The 15,645-nt window shown below is 46.9% G+C and overlaps 1 protein-coding gene across 2 annotated transcripts; it reads left to right on the forward strand.

The window, feature by feature from the left end:
* The first annotated feature begins 554 nt into the window (after positions 1-554).
* On the forward strand, positions 555-14,219 carry LOC306766157 (uncharacterized protein). 2 transcript variants are annotated; one of them, XM_079253777.1, is made up of 7 exons: positions 555-773; positions 2,936-3,050; positions 3,164-3,327; positions 5,103-5,248; positions 5,589-5,727; positions 5,803-5,942; positions 13,327-14,219. In XM_079253777.1, the coding sequence occupies exons 1-7, from the start codon at positions 686-688 to the stop codon at positions 13,429-13,431; spliced, it is 897 nt and encodes a 298-aa protein (XP_079109903.1). In that variant the 5' UTR covers positions 555-685; the 3' UTR covers positions 13,432-14,219. The 2 variants fall into 2 exon arrangements, with proteins under 2 accessions (XP_079109903.1, XP_079109904.1); XM_079253778.1 differs by having other exon boundaries at positions 5,809-5,942.
* The last annotated feature ends 1,426 nt before the right edge of the window (positions 14,220-15,645 follow it).

The following is a 15,645-nucleotide window of genomic DNA, read 5'->3' on the forward strand; positions in this document are numbered from 1 at the left end:
TCAACCGTAGTCAAGAGAAAACCAGCAAGTATTCTTGTATTTTGTTCAGTATACGGTTGCAATAACCGGTGATATTGAAAGCAGATCGTGTGGAATTACATTTTACAAAGTTGAATAATAATTTATTTGACCAGATAAAAATAGGTAGATAAATCCAAATGCCTCAATAAACAAACATGCTAGTATCAACTTCATTTACACATTTATTTATATTGCAGCTACATTATATCTTTGTTAAATAGGAATATAAAAAACATTTTAGCATAAAAGCCCATAGTTTTTAATGTTTTATAGTCTTAACGATATCTCTGCACTTTGTAACAAACCAAACTGAGAAAAATCAGGTGAAAATTGGTCAAGTTATTGTTGTGGTTGGACCTACACCTTACAGATAAATCCAAGACCCATCCAAGATGGCGGCGCAATGAGACGTCAGCTCGTACACGCAGCGTGAGATGCTCCGCAGCCGCAGCGTCTATGTATAGTATGTCTATGTATAGATTACGTCCATAGACATATGATTACGTCTATGAGCAGCAGCAGCAGCAGAAGAAGAAGAAGAAGAAGAAGAAGAAGAAGACGACGACTTCCGCAACTTGCCGACTTTTTGAGGAAGTGCTGTCGTCGTTGTGAATTTTCAGATCATGTCTTTTTGTGGATAATGTAGACTAGATGGGGTGAAAACATGGAATTCTCCAGGACCGGGAAGCTCCGTGTGAAAACCGCCATGACGCCGCTTTTCCTCCTCTTCGTTTCTAACCTTCTGGTTCCCGGTAAGGCCTCAGATTGACGCTTTAGTTTCTCTTCTACAGCTACATTAGTTTATCTTCTACAGCTACATTAATTAATAAATTAGTTAATACCAAATCGCTGAAATATGACCAGAAATAGTTTGTTTGTTTGTTTGTTTATATAAATATATATAAAATCCCTTTTAGGCCACAGTTTCCGTCTCATTCTCTTTTTACTTTATCTAGAGTAATAAAATAAGTTAATTCTGTTGTTTTTAACTTCATGTGGAAAAAACTAAACTCTCCATTTAACTGGTGTAGTGGTGGGGATGATAGAAATGTGGAGAGCCATGGATGTGACTCTTTCCTGGCAGCTGAAGAAGTGCATCTCAGTTGTACATCCCAGAGACTGTCTTCAGGAGGATTAGTGGCATTAATCTCATTCCTAGATGTGATTTTAAAGTGTCAGGCTCAAATGGTCACATATTATGTTTTAATGGCTTTAGAGCCAAGTACAACATTAGTATTTAAAAAAAGAGTCATGTAAAGCTATCCCAACCCCTTTTTGTTTTTCCTTTCCCCCTGAATCCTCCCTCTCTGCCCGCCATAATAATTGGTGACATCAGCCTTATAGACAGAGAATGTGATCATAAATGGATTAGAACATTAAACGCTCTTTAGGAAAAAGTCATTTTCAGTTTATACATCATATCCAATCCCACCCGAAATGAAAGAAACTCATTTTAAAATACTTGGACCTCTACCTGGACCTCTACCTGGTCCTCTACCTGGTCCTCTACCTGGTCCTCTATCCGGACCTCTACCTGGTCCTCTATCCGGACCTCTACCTGGTCCTCTACCTGGTCCTCTACCTGGTCCTCTACCTGGTCCTCTACCTGGTCCTCTACCCGGTCCTCTATCCGGACCTCTACCTGGACCTCTACCTGGTCCTCTACCTGGACCTCTACCTGGTCCTCTATCCGGACCTCTACCTGGTCCTCTACCTGGACCTCTACCTGGTCCTCTACCTGGACCTCTACCTGGTCCTCTACCTACTCCTCTACCTGGTCCTCTACCTGGACCTCTACCTGGTCCTCTACCTGGTCCTCTACCTACTCCTCTACCTGGTCCTCTACCTGGTCCTCTATCCGGACCTCTACCTGGACCTCTACCTGGTCCTCTACCTGGACCTCTACCTACTCCTCTACCTGGTCCTCTACCTACTCCTCTACCTGGTCCTCTACCTACTCCTCTACCTGGTCCTCTACCTGGACCTCTACCTGGTCCTCTACCTGGTCCTCTACCTACTCCTCTACCTGGTCCTCTACCTGGTCCTCTATCCGGACCTCTATCCGGACCTCTACCTGGTCCTCTACCTGGTCCTCTACCTGGACCTCTACCTGGACCTCTACCTGGTCCTCTATCCGGACCTCTACCTGGTCCTCTACCTACTCCTCTACCTGGTCCTCTATCCGGACCTCTACCTGGTCCTCTACCTGGACCTCTACCTGGACCTCTACCTGGACCTCTACCTGGTCCTCTACCTGGTCCTCTACCTGGTCCTCTACCTGGTCCTCTACCTGGACCTCTACCTGGACCTCTACCTGGTCCTCTACCTGGTCCTCTATCCGGACCTCTACCTGGTCCTCTACCTGGTCCTCTACCTGGTCCTCTACCTGGTCCTCTACCTGGTCCACTACCTGGTCCACTACCTGGTCCTCTACCTGGACCTCTACCTGGACCTCTACCTGGACCTCTACCTGGTCCTCTACCTGGTCCTCTACCTGGTCCTCTACCTGGACCTCTACCTGGTCCTCTACCTGGTCCTCTACCTGGTCCTCTACCTGGACCTCTACCTGGTCCACTACCTGGTCCTCTACCTGGTCCTCTACCTGGTCCTCTACCTGGACCTCTACCTGGACCTCTACCTGGTCCTCTACGTGGACCTCTACCTGGTCCTCTACCTGGTCCTCTACCTGGACCTCTACCTGGTCCTCTACCTGGTCCTGTACCTGATCCTCTACCTGGTCCTCTACCAGGTCCTCTACCTGGTCCTCTGTCCGGACCTCTACCTGGTCCTCTGTCCGGACCTCTACCTGGTCCTCCATCTGGAACATGGAGGGAACCTTTCTGTTCCTCCTGTTTTGCTGTGTAGAACATGCTGAAGCCGGGTGAAGTCTGATGATACTCCCTGTCTGTTACAGCTCTGCCAGAGGAAATATTGCTGCCGCCGCAGCCAGAAAACGTCATTATTAGTGGCAGCCAGCTGACGTGGACTCCCGCCGCAGAGAACGCCATGTACACGGTGGAATACCGCAGGTGAGTCCCGGGGGTAATGCTGTTAGACTGCATGTGTAGATGCTCCATGAATGGCCCTGAACGTCTCAGAAAAGATCGTGCTAGCGGTGCTGCTGTCTTCCTCCTGTCCACAGAGAAGGTGCAAGGAAGTGGCAGAATGTGTCCGAATGTGTCCGGATACCGTCGTCCTCCTGCGACGTCTCCACCATCAGAAACGCGGAGAGGTGTGTTCGGGTCCGAGTTCGAGCAGAGAGAGGCGGTCGGACCAGCGAAGCGGTGGAAGCCTGTAGCCATCACGGTAAAAACTCTTGTTTTTGCAGCACATTAACCAGGAATCAGGGAAATCAGGACGGGAAACCAGACTGGAGATTCTTAGGACCTGGCCGATGTCACGGATCCTGACTTTTCCCGTTTTGTTGGGAAACTTAACGTTCCCGTTCCTTCCTCCAAAGATGACTGGGCTCAGATTGCGGTCCACTTCTCCATCTCTCATCCTAAACAATGTGTTAAAAAGAGCTGAGGGATCTGGTGTGAGGAAACTGTTGTCTCCGCTGCCTGAGGATGAGGCTCCTGGTGCATCTGCTGTGTTCCCACCCGTCCACGTGCGGCTCGCCACGAGACCGTCTCAGCACGGTTCTGAGGAACCTGAGGCGGAACAAGACTCCTTTCACACTTCCTCAATTCGACCCCCTCTCTGACCGTGGCTCTGGGGTCTAGAGCCAGTGCTCGGCTGAAAGTCCGACTTGCTGGACTGCAGTTAGAGGCCCAGGAAGAAGCACAACTGAGGCAGTTCCAACTGGGAGTGGAAAAGTTGGAAATGAAGCAAACCATTCGGTTACACCAGCTGGAGCTTGAATCCCAAAGCAAGAAGCTGCACAGGCGCCTGGTGCGCCTACTGGTTCTGGGGTGTCCTCCTTTCCTGGTCCCTCCCAGGACAGACCCTTTGACATAACTGCATACGTTGCTTTAGGGCCGGAATATCGGGAAGTTGAAGTGGACTGTTACTTTGAGTGCATAGCGGAGCTTTGCAGCGGCACAGACGTGTGGTCTCCTCTGTACCGGGTTAGGATCCTCGGTAAGGCACAAGAGGCGGTCGCGGCACTCAGCGATAGATGTCCATGTGACGGGCGATGTCCTGACCACCTTCAGGTGTTCCTATGTCCCAGTCTTCCTTCAGGTGTCTCTCCAGGTGTCCAACAGTGCAGTGTTCTGGTTGTTTCCGGGTCCTGAAGTCAAAGCGGGCCGGTTCTGAAGCCAAAGCGGGCCGGTCCTGAAGCCAAAGCGGGCCGGTTCTGAAGCCAAAGCGGGCCGGTTCTGAAGCCAAAGCGGGCCGGTTCTGCTGCTTCTATAAAACAGATGCTTTTGCTTTGACACCGAGGAGTGAAACGTTTTTGCCAAAGTCCTCCATCATCCAAAGCTTCTTCTTCTGTGGTGTCCCTGCTGGAGGGGGGAAGAAGCTTGATGCTGGGTGAAGACGTGGTCCTGCTGATGTCCTGCAGAGACTATGGGACACACCTTGTTGGACAAGTTGTGGAAAACTTCAGTCTCAGATGCGTATTACTGCATGTAAGGGCTGGGCGATGTGACGATATGTTTCGTCTGGACGATAGAAAATGTTTCATATGAGGCTTTATCGTTTACGCCACGGTCAGCTGCTTTACTGCAGTATTTCACGGTGTTACAGCTAAATCTGTGACCTGTCAGAATCTGTGACTGCAGGGGCTGAAGTGAGTTTTGTCGCTGTATGACAGTCCTAAAAGACGAGAGAAGAAGAGCATTTACGTAAAATATGAAAGGATAAACACACCGTCATCAGTGGAAGCACGGCAGCCGAGCATATCGGACTTCGTTATATATTTGATGATAATTGTTTTTCTGGAGTAATAACTACTCATCAGAAAGACACTTGCCATGTGTAAAACTGTAACTTTACGGTAGCTATAAAATGTAGAACTTGCAATTATATAAATAAATTTTACTATGAGGCACATTGTATGACAATGCCGTGTCACCCCCAGCATCACACCCCCTTCGCCGTGCTGTAGACTTCTACTGTTAACCCTGTCCTTCCAGGAGAACCCTGCAGCCCAGAGTTCAGTCTGAGTCCAGGACCCGGGTCCATGACCGTCAGCCTGACTAAGAGCAGCGTCTTCAACACAAGACATGCGGACAACGGAAACCATCTCATCTACTTTGGAAGAGAAGGAGAACGACTGCAGGTAGGAAATGTTGTTGTTTGTCTGCTCCATCGATGCACGCTAACTGCACGGCCGCCATCGGCTCCCGTAGCGAGCTCACCGCGGCCGGCAGCAGGGCGCCCTCTGCTGGACCACAAGGAGAACTGCCTCCTGCTGCTGGTGGAGCGGATCGCCGCAGTTTGAGACGAGACGAGGAGGCTTCTCACGCTGAGACGTCTTCAGATGTAGATGTTTTATTTCCTGCTCTGATGTTTCACGGCGTGGCGTGATTCGCCATGCCGACATGTCTGGCTCCGCCTACAGGCTGACTACAGGCAGAGGTCAGAAGACACGTGACTGACCGACATCTTCTCTCTTTCAGAAATATGAAGAAGCAGCTTCAAAGACCTTCAGCAGTCTGGAGGAGGGCCGGCGGTACTGTGCTCGGGTGCAGTACGGCTACTTCTCTGAGCCCGCTGGACCCCCCCGGTGTTTGCAGTGTGAGACCACGCTTGTGACAGGTGAGCTCCGCCCTGGCGGTCTGACGGATCTCTATCTGAAGCTGCAGGTTTACTGTCCGGCTCCGTGTTTTCCAGAAACAGTGGGAACTACCATCATCACCTGTCTGGTCGTCTTCATCGTCCTCATCATCCTCATCACCTTCCTCTTCTACATCCTCATCTTCAAATTTAAGAAGATCAAGGAGTGGATGAAGCCTCCGTACGACATCCCCAACGTAAGCATTCAGCCCAGTCACAGAACCTTCACAGAACCTCACAGAACATTTAAAGAACCTTTACAGAACCTCACAGAACCTTTACAGAACCTCACAGAGCCTTTACAGAACCTCACAGAACCTTTACAGAACCTCACAGAGCCTTTACAGAACCTCACAGAGCCTTTACAGAACCTCAGAGCCTTTACAGAACCTCACAGAACCTTTACAGAACCTCACAGAGCCTTTACAGAACCTCACAGAACCTTCACAGAGCCTTTACAGAACCTTACAGAACCTTTACAGAACCTTTACAGAACCTCACAGAACCTTTACAGAACCTCACAGAACCTTCACAGAACCTTTACAGAATCTCACAGAGCCTTTACAGAACCTCACAGAACCTTTACAGAACCTCACAGAGCCTTTACAGAACCTTACAGAACCTCACAGAACCTCACAGAACCTCACAGAACCTCACAGAACCTTTACAGATCCTTTACAGAACCTCACAGAACCTTTACAGATCCTCAGAGCCTTTACAGAGCCTTTACAGAAACTCACAGAACCTTTACAGAACCTCACAGAGCCTTTACAGAGCCTTTACAGAACCTCTCAGAACCTCACAGAACCTCTCAGAACCTCACAGAACCTCACTGAACCTTACAGAACCTCACTGAACCTTACAGAACCTCACTGAACCTTACAGAACTTCACAGAACCTCACAGAACCTTTACAGAACCTCACAGAACCTCACAGAACCTTTACAGATCCTCAGAGCCTTTACAGAACCTCACAGAACCTCACTGAACTTCACAGAACTTCACAGAACCTCACAGAACCTTTACAGAACCTCACAGAACCTCACAGAACCTTTACAGATCCTCAGAGCCTTTACAGAGCCTTTACAGAACCTTTACAGAACCTCACAGAGCCTTTACAGAGCCTTTACAGAACCTCTCAGAACCTTTACAGAACCTCACAGAACCTCACAGAACTTCACAGAACCTTTACAGAGCCTTTACAGAACCTCACAGAACCTTGACAGAACCTCACAGAACCTCACAGAACCTTGACAGAACCTCACAGAACCTTGACAGAACCTCACAGAACTTTACAGAACCTCACAGAACCTTGACAGAACCTCACAGAACTTTACAGAACTTTACAGAACCTCACAGAACCTTGACAGAACCTCACAGAACCTTGACAGAACCTCACAGAACCTTGACAGAACCTCACAGAACCTTGACAGAACCTCACAGAACCTTACAGAACCTCACAGAACCTTTACAGAACCTTACAGAACCTTCACAGAACCTCACAGAGCCTTTACAGAACCTCACAGAACTTCACAGAACCTTTACAGAGCCTTTACAGAACCTCACAGAACCTTGACAGAACCTCACAGAACCTTGACAGAACCTTGACAGAACCTCACAGAACCTCACAGAACCTCACAGAACCTTGACAGAACCTCACAGAACCTTTACAGAACCTCACAGAACCTTACAGAACCTTACAGAACCTTCACAGAACCTCACAGAGCCTTTACAGAACCTCACAGAACCTTTACAGAACCTCACAGAGCCTTTACAGAACCTTACAGAACCTTTACAGAACACAGAACCTTTACAGAACCTCACAGAACCTCACAGAACCTTTACAGAACCTCACAGAACCTTTACAGATCCTCAGAGCCTTTACAGAACCTCACAGAACCTTTACAGAACCTCACAGAGCCTTTACAGAGCCTTTACAGAACCTCTCAGAACCTTTACAGAACCTCACAGAACCTTTACAGAACCTCACAGAACCTTTACAGAACCTCACAGAACCTTTACAGATCCTCACAGAGCCTTTACAGAGCCTTTACAGAACCTCACAGAACCATTACAGAACCTCACAGAGCCTTTACAGAGCCTTTACAGAACCTCTCAGAACCTTCACAGAACCTCACAGAACCTCACAGAACTTCACAGAACTTCACAGAACCTTTACAGAGCCTTGACAGGACCTCACAGAACCTTGACAGGACCTCACAGAACTTTACAGGACCTCACAGAACTTTACAGGACCTCACAGATCCTTGACAGAACCTCACAGAGCCTTTACAGAACCTCACAGAGCCTTTACAGAACCTCACAGAGCCTTTACAGAACCTCACAGAACCTTTACAGAACCTCACAGAACCTTTACAGAACCTCACAGAACCTTTACAGAACCTCACAGAGCCTTTACAGAACCTTACAGAACCTTTACAGAACCTTACAGAACCTTTACAGAACCTCACAGAACCTTTACAGATCCTCAGAGCCTTTACAGAGCCTTTACAGAACCTCACAGAACCTTTACAGAACCTCAGAACCTTCACAGAACCTCATAGAACCTTGACCGAACCTTTTACAGAACCTCACAGAACCTTGACAGAACCTCACAGAACTTTACAGAACCTCACAGAACCTCACAGAACCTTACAGAACCTAGCAGAACCTCGCAGAACCTAGCAGAACCTCGCAGAACCTCACAGAACCTTTACAGAACCTCACAGAGCCTTTACATAACCTCACAGAACCTTTACAGAACCTCACCGAACCTTTACAGAACCTTTACAGAACCTCAGAACCTTCACAGAACCTCATAGAACCTTGACCGAACCTTTTACAGAACCTCACAGAACCTTTTACAGAACCTCACAGAACCTTGACAGAACCTCACAGAACTTTACAGAACCTCACAGAACCTTACAGAACCTTACAGAACCTTTACAGAACCTCACAGAGCCTTTACAGAACCTTACAGAACCTTTACAGAACACAGAACCTTTACAGAACCTCACAGAACCTCACAGAACCTTTACAGAACCTCACAGAGCCTTTACAGAACCTCACAGAGCCTTTACAGAACCTCACAGAGCCTTTACAGAACCTCAGAGCCTTTACAGAACCTCACAGAACCTTTACAGAACCTCACAGAGCCTTTACAGAACCTCACAGAACCTTCACAGAGCCTTTACAGAACCTTACAGAACCTTTACAGAACCTTTACAGAACCTCACAGAACCTTTACAGAACCTCACAGAACCTTCACAGAACCTTTACAGAATCTCACAGAGCCTTTACAGAACCTTTACAGAACCTCACAGAGCCTTTACAGAACCTCACAGAACCTCACAGAACCTCACAGAACCTTTACAGATCCTCAGAGCCTTTACAGAGCCTTTACAGAAACTCACAGAACCTTTACAGAACCTCACAGAGCCTTTACAGAGCCTTTACAGAACCTCTCAGAACCTCACAGAACCTCTCAGAACCTCACAGAACCTCACTGAACCTTACAGAACTTCACAGAACCTCACAGAACCTTTACAGAACCTCACAGAACCTCACAGAACCTTTACAGATCCTCAGAGCCTTTACAGAACCTCACAGAACCTCACTGAACTTCACAGAACTTCACAGAACCTCACAGAACCTTTACAGAACCTCACAGAACCTCACAGAACCTTTACAGATCCTCAGAGCCTTTACAGAGCCTTTACAGAACCTTTACAGAACCTCACAGAGCCTTTACAGAGCCTTTACAGAACCTCTCAGAACCTTTACAGAACCTCACAGAACCTCACAGAACTTCACAGAACCTTTACAGAGCCTTTACAGAACCTCACAGAACCTTGACAGAACCTCACAGAACCTCACAGAACCTTGACAGAACCTCACAGAACCTTGACAGAACCTCACAGAACTTTACAGAACCTCACAGAACCTTGACAGAACCTCACAGAACTTTACAGAACCTCACAGAACCTTGACAGAACCTCACAGAACCTTGACAGAACCTCACAGAACCTTGACAGAACCTCACAGAACCTTTACAGAACCTCACAGAACCTTACAGAACCTCACAGAACCTTTACAGAACCTTACAGAACCTTCACAGAACCTCACAGAGCCTTTACAGAACCTCACAGAACTTCACAGAACCTTTACAGAGCCTTTACAGAACCTCACAGAACCTTGACAGAACCTCACAGAACCTTGACAGAACTGACAGAACCTCACAGAACCTTGACAGAACCTCACAGAACCTCACAGAACCTTTACAGAACCTCACAGAACCTTACAGAACCTTACAGAACCTTCACAGAACCTCACAGAGCCTTTACAGAACCTCACAGAACCTTTACAGAACCTCACAGAGCCTTTACAGAACCTTACAGAACCTTTACAGAACACAGAACCTTTACAGAACCTCACAGAACCTCACAGAACCTTTACAGAACCTCACAGAACCTTTACAGATCCTCAGAGCCTTTACAGAACCTCACAGAACCTTTACAGAACCTCACAGAGCCTTTACAGAGCCTTTACAGAACCTCTCAGAACCTTTACAGAACCTCACAGAACCTTTACAGAACCTCACAGAACTTTACAGAACCTCACAGAACCTTTACAGAACCTCACAGAACCTTTACAGATCCTCACAGAGCCTTTACAGAGCCTTTACAGAACCTCACAGAACCATTACAGAACCTCACAGAGCCTTTACAGAGCCTTTACAGAACCTCTCAGAACCTTCACAGAACCTCACAGAACCTCACAGAACTTCACAGAACTTCACAGAACCTTTACAGAGCCTTGACAGGACCTCACAGAACCTTGACAGGACCTCACAGAACTTTACAGGACCTCACAGATCCTTGACAGAACCTCACAGAACTTTACAGAACCTCACAGAGCCTTTACAGAACCTCACAGAACCTTTACAGAACCTCACAGAACCTTTACAGAACCTCACAGAACCTTTACAGAACCTTACAGAGCCTTTACAGAACCTTACAGAACCTTTACAGAACCTTACAGAACCTTTACAGAACCTCACAGAACCTTTACAGATCCTCAGAGCCTTTACAGAGCCTTTACAGAACCTCACAGAACCTTTACAGAACCTCACAGAACCTTTACAGAACCTCAGAACCTTCACAGAACCTCATAGAACCTTGACCGAACCTTTTACAGAACCTCACAGAACCTTGACAGAACCTCACAGAACTTTACAGAACCTCACAGAACCTCACAGAACCTTACAGAACCTAGCAGAACCTCGCAGAACCTCACAGAACCTTTACAGAACCTCACAGAACCTTACAGAACCTCACAGAGCCTTTACATAACCTCACAGAACCTTTACAGAACCTCACCGAACCTTTACAGAACCTTTACAGAACCTCAGAACCTTCACAGAACCTCATAGAACCTTGACCGAACCTTTTACAGAACCTCACAGAACCTTTTACAGAACCTCACAGAACCTTGACAGAACCTCACAGAACTTTACAGAACCTCACAGAACCTTACAGAACCTTACAGAACCTTTACAGAACCTCACAGAGCCTTTACAGAACCTTACAGAACCTTTACAGAACACAGAACCTTTACAGAACCTCACAGAACCTCACAGAACCTTTACAGAACCTCACAGAACCTTTACAGAACCTCACAGAGCCTTTACAGAACCTCTCAGAACCTTTACAGAACCTCACAGAACCTTTACAGAACCTCACAGAACTTTACAGAACCTCACAGAACCTTTACAGAACCTCACAGAACCTTTACAGATCCTCACAGAACCTTTACAGAGCCTTTACAGAACCTCACAGAACCATTACAGAACCTCACAGAGCCTTTACAGAGCCTTTACAGAACCTCTCAGAACCTCACAGAACTTCACAGAACCTTTACAGAGCCTTTACAGAACCTCACAGAACCTTGACAGGACCTCACAGAACTTTACAGGACCTCACAGATCCTTGACAGAACCTCACAGAACTTTACAGAACCTCACAGAGCCTTTACAGAACCTCACAGAGCCTTTACAGAACCTCACAGAACCTTTACAGAACCTCACAGAACCTTTACAGAACCTCACAGAACCTCACAGAACCTTTACAGAACCTCACAGAGCCTTTACAGAACCTTACAGAACCTTTACAGAACCTTACAGAACCTTTACAGAACCTCACAGAACCTTTACAGATCCTCAGAGCCTTTACAGAGCCTTTACAGAACCTCACAGAACCTTTACAGAACCTCACAGAACCTTTACAGAACCTCAGAACCTTCACAGAACCTCATAGAACCTTGACCGAACCTTTTACAGAACCTCACAGAACCTTGACAGAACCTCACAGAACTTTACAGAACCTCACAGAACCTCACAGAACCTTACAGAACCTAGCAGAACCTCGCAGAACCTCACAGAACCTTTACAGAACCTCACAGAACCTTACAGAACCTCACAGAGCCTTTACATAACCTCACAGAACCTTTACAGAACCTCACCGAACCTTTACAGAACCTTTACAGAACCTCAGAACCTTCACAGAACCTCATAGAACCTTGACCGAACCTTTTACAGAACCTCACAGAACCTTTTACAGAACCTCACAGAACCTTGACAGAACCTCACAGAACTTTACAGAACCTCACAGAACCTTACAGAACCTAGCAGAACCTCGCAGAACCTCACAGAACCTTTACAGAACCTCACAGAACCTTACAGAACCTCACAGAGCCTTTACATAACCTCACAGAACCTTTACAGAACCTCACCGAACCTTTACAGAACCTTTACAGAACCTCACCGAACCTTACAGAACCTCAGAGCCTTTACAGAACCTTTACAGAACCTCACAGAACCTTTACAGAACCTTTACGGAACCTCATAGAACCTTGACAGAACCTTGACAGAACCTTGACAGAACCTCACAGAACCTTGACAGAACCTCATAGAACCTTGACAGAACCTCACAGAACCTTTACAGAACCTCACAGACCCTTTACAGAACTTTTACAGAACCTTTTACAGAACCTCACAGAACCTTTACAGAACCATGCAGAACCTCACAGAACCTTTACAGATCCTCAGAACCTTTACAGAACCTTGACAGAACCTTTACAGAACCTTGACAGAACCTCACAGAACCACGCAGAACCTCACAGAACCTTTACAGAACCTTCTTGTCACTTCACTGTGATCCATGATTCACATCAAGCCTCCCGCAGGACCAGAACCAGGAAGGAGAACCTCCCGCAGGACCAGAACCAGGAAGGAGAACCTCCAGCAGGACTTTAGCAGCTGATGAAGGGGAGACCAGAGGTCTCTGTAATCCTGGTTGGGGTGAATCTGTGAGGGAGGAGAACCTGGAAGCTGCTCATGTTGGACGTCGGTGACGCTACACCGTCGGTAGAAAAGGAAACGTTTAGAGAGAGAATGTCCATGTTTTATAAGTTGAAGGAATAAAAATGAAGAGATGAATGTTTCTTTAACCCAGCTCTCCGGGTCGGTCGGTTCCTCCTTCAGGGTTCTACCTGCATCTCTGACCGATGTTCTTCTGTCCTCCAGCTGTTTCCAGAGCGTCACCCTGAGCAGAGGGTTTTCCTGCCTTCCACCAGCGAAGAGCGCTACGATGTCATCACCAGCATGACGGCAGCAGACGGCCTGCGATGAAGACCTCCTCTCCATCAGCCTCCTCCTCCTCTCCATCAGCCTCGTCAGAGGAGGAAGAAGAGGAAGAAGAGGAGGAGGAGGAAGAGGAAGAAGAAGAGGAGGAGGAAGAAGAGGCGGTACCAGAGACGGGAGCGGGATGAGCAGAAGGACCGTATCTAAACCAGCCACTTTCTCCAGAACTGGGTTTATTCCAGATTGTATTGTGTTCACACGTTGATTCTCCTCTCTTTAAAGCAGATTAAACTTTTATTCCGGATTAAAAGCGGCGTCTACGTGGTCTGGTTGAGCCTGACCTGATCCGTGCAGTGTTTGTGTTGTGTTGTCTTCGCCCTGACTACGGCGTGCCCCGTACCCAAGCCGGGGGTTTCTGCAGAAAGAGAAGTGTGTTTTCTTCGTGCTGTTTGTAGTGTGTTGCTTCGGTGTGTCATGGCAGCGACGCAGCGATGCCGTCTGTACCGGAACATGGACATGAACACCTGCTTGAAGTGATTTTGCGCTCCGGTATCTGAACAGCTCCCCCTGAGTTATCGCCATGGAAACCAGGATTTAAAGTGAGTCAGATGAGGTGGCGACGTGCTGAGTTTCATCATGTTTGTGTTTCGCTCTCAGCAGAAAGAAGAAGAAATAAAACATCTCTGATCAGGTTTAATCACTTAGTCGGACTTCATGAGAACGAGGATCATTCTGTCAGACTAGTTTGGGATTTTATATTAAAACTGAATCTCCTGCAGATAAAATGTTTTAAAAGATGAAAAAGAGAAAAATGTCTTCATTAAACGGTGTTTCTACTGCTCTGATGACTTTATGACACTGCTTTTATTCTGTCAGAAGGATTTATAAGCAGCTTTGTTAGACAGGAACCGGACCCTGAGAGCATCATGACTGCAGCTGAGGTCCCTCATTCCCAGTTCCCTGTGACTGTGGCCTGTACTGGGAGAACTGGAAGTGTGGCTGATGTCCAGACATGAGCTCCTGTCTGCACAAACGGCTCCACCGTGCAGCGTTACCTGTCCAGGTGCAGGGCGGCGTTCACCTTCACGTCTCATGGTTCCCAACCTGGGGTCGGCCCCCCGCGGGGGCCACTAGATAACTGGAAACAACTTCCAGGTCACATAATGGTTGAAGCATGAATGCAGATAACTGTGTGAAATGAACTCCTTAGTTTGAACCCAGCAGCTTTTAGTCCGTATTAACGTGTTAAAACAGGAACAACAACGTCTTCTGTGTCGAAGCGCTGCTACAGACATAAAGTTTAGTGTTTCATTTCCCGACTTCCTGGATATTTTCCCATCATTATTTTATTTGTGATGTTTATTGTACCTGAAGGAGATGGCGATCTGAAGCGAGGTTATCAGCTGTGATGGTTCCTTGTTGATCTCACAGTTAAGCCTGATGGAGGAGCAGCGGACCCCGAGGTGTCGAGGTCAGGAGAGCCACCTGGCAGAACACACCTCACACCTGCTGGTTCCCTTCAGAACCCAGTCAGAGCCCCAGTCCCCCTCCATGGGCCTGGCGCTGCCGCCGCTGCGTGGGACTACATCACCAGCCACTCGGCCGTTCCAGGATCATTTCTGCACTTTTACTAAATCTGTCATAAATTAAATTAGGAAAAACTAAGAATTTATAATAAATGAATTAATCAGAGATGAATTTACGTTAAAAACATAAATAATTCTTTCCTCCTCATTTCATCAGATGAGTTCATTTAAGCAAAGGCTCAAGTCATGACTTCTGATTGGTCGCTCCGCTCGGCGAGTTACTGATGCCAGATAATCACTGCAACTGGTAAAATACAGAAGAAATGGACAAACTTCATTAATCTCAGACCTAAGATTGTAACTGCGTCTAACCAAACTCTTCATCTGTTGTTTTCCTTCTGTTTACAGTATTTTATGTTTGTGTGGAAACAAAGAGAAAACTTCCAGCAGGTTGAAAACATCAGAAAACACCGATAAAGATTCAATAAATGCAAAAAGAAACCAGCTGACGGAAATGTTCCTTTATTTCTGCCACAAACAGCATCTTTCACTTCCTAAAGTTTATAGAAAGACCAACAGGAGGAAATGATCCTTTACAGAAAAACAGATTTATTTTCCTTCCCAAACAGCTGATTTTGGACAGAAAAGGACGATGCAGGATGGCCAGACATTCCCAGACCGCAAATAAACATAAAATAAAAACTTCGCTGCACAAATAAACACACCTGCACCACAT

The sequence above is a fragment of the Telmatherina bonti genome, assembly GCF_933228915.1.
Source record: "Telmatherina bonti genome assembly, chromosome: 15".
NCBI lineage: Eukaryota > Metazoa > Chordata > Actinopteri > Atheriniformes > Telmatherinidae > Telmatherina > Telmatherina bonti.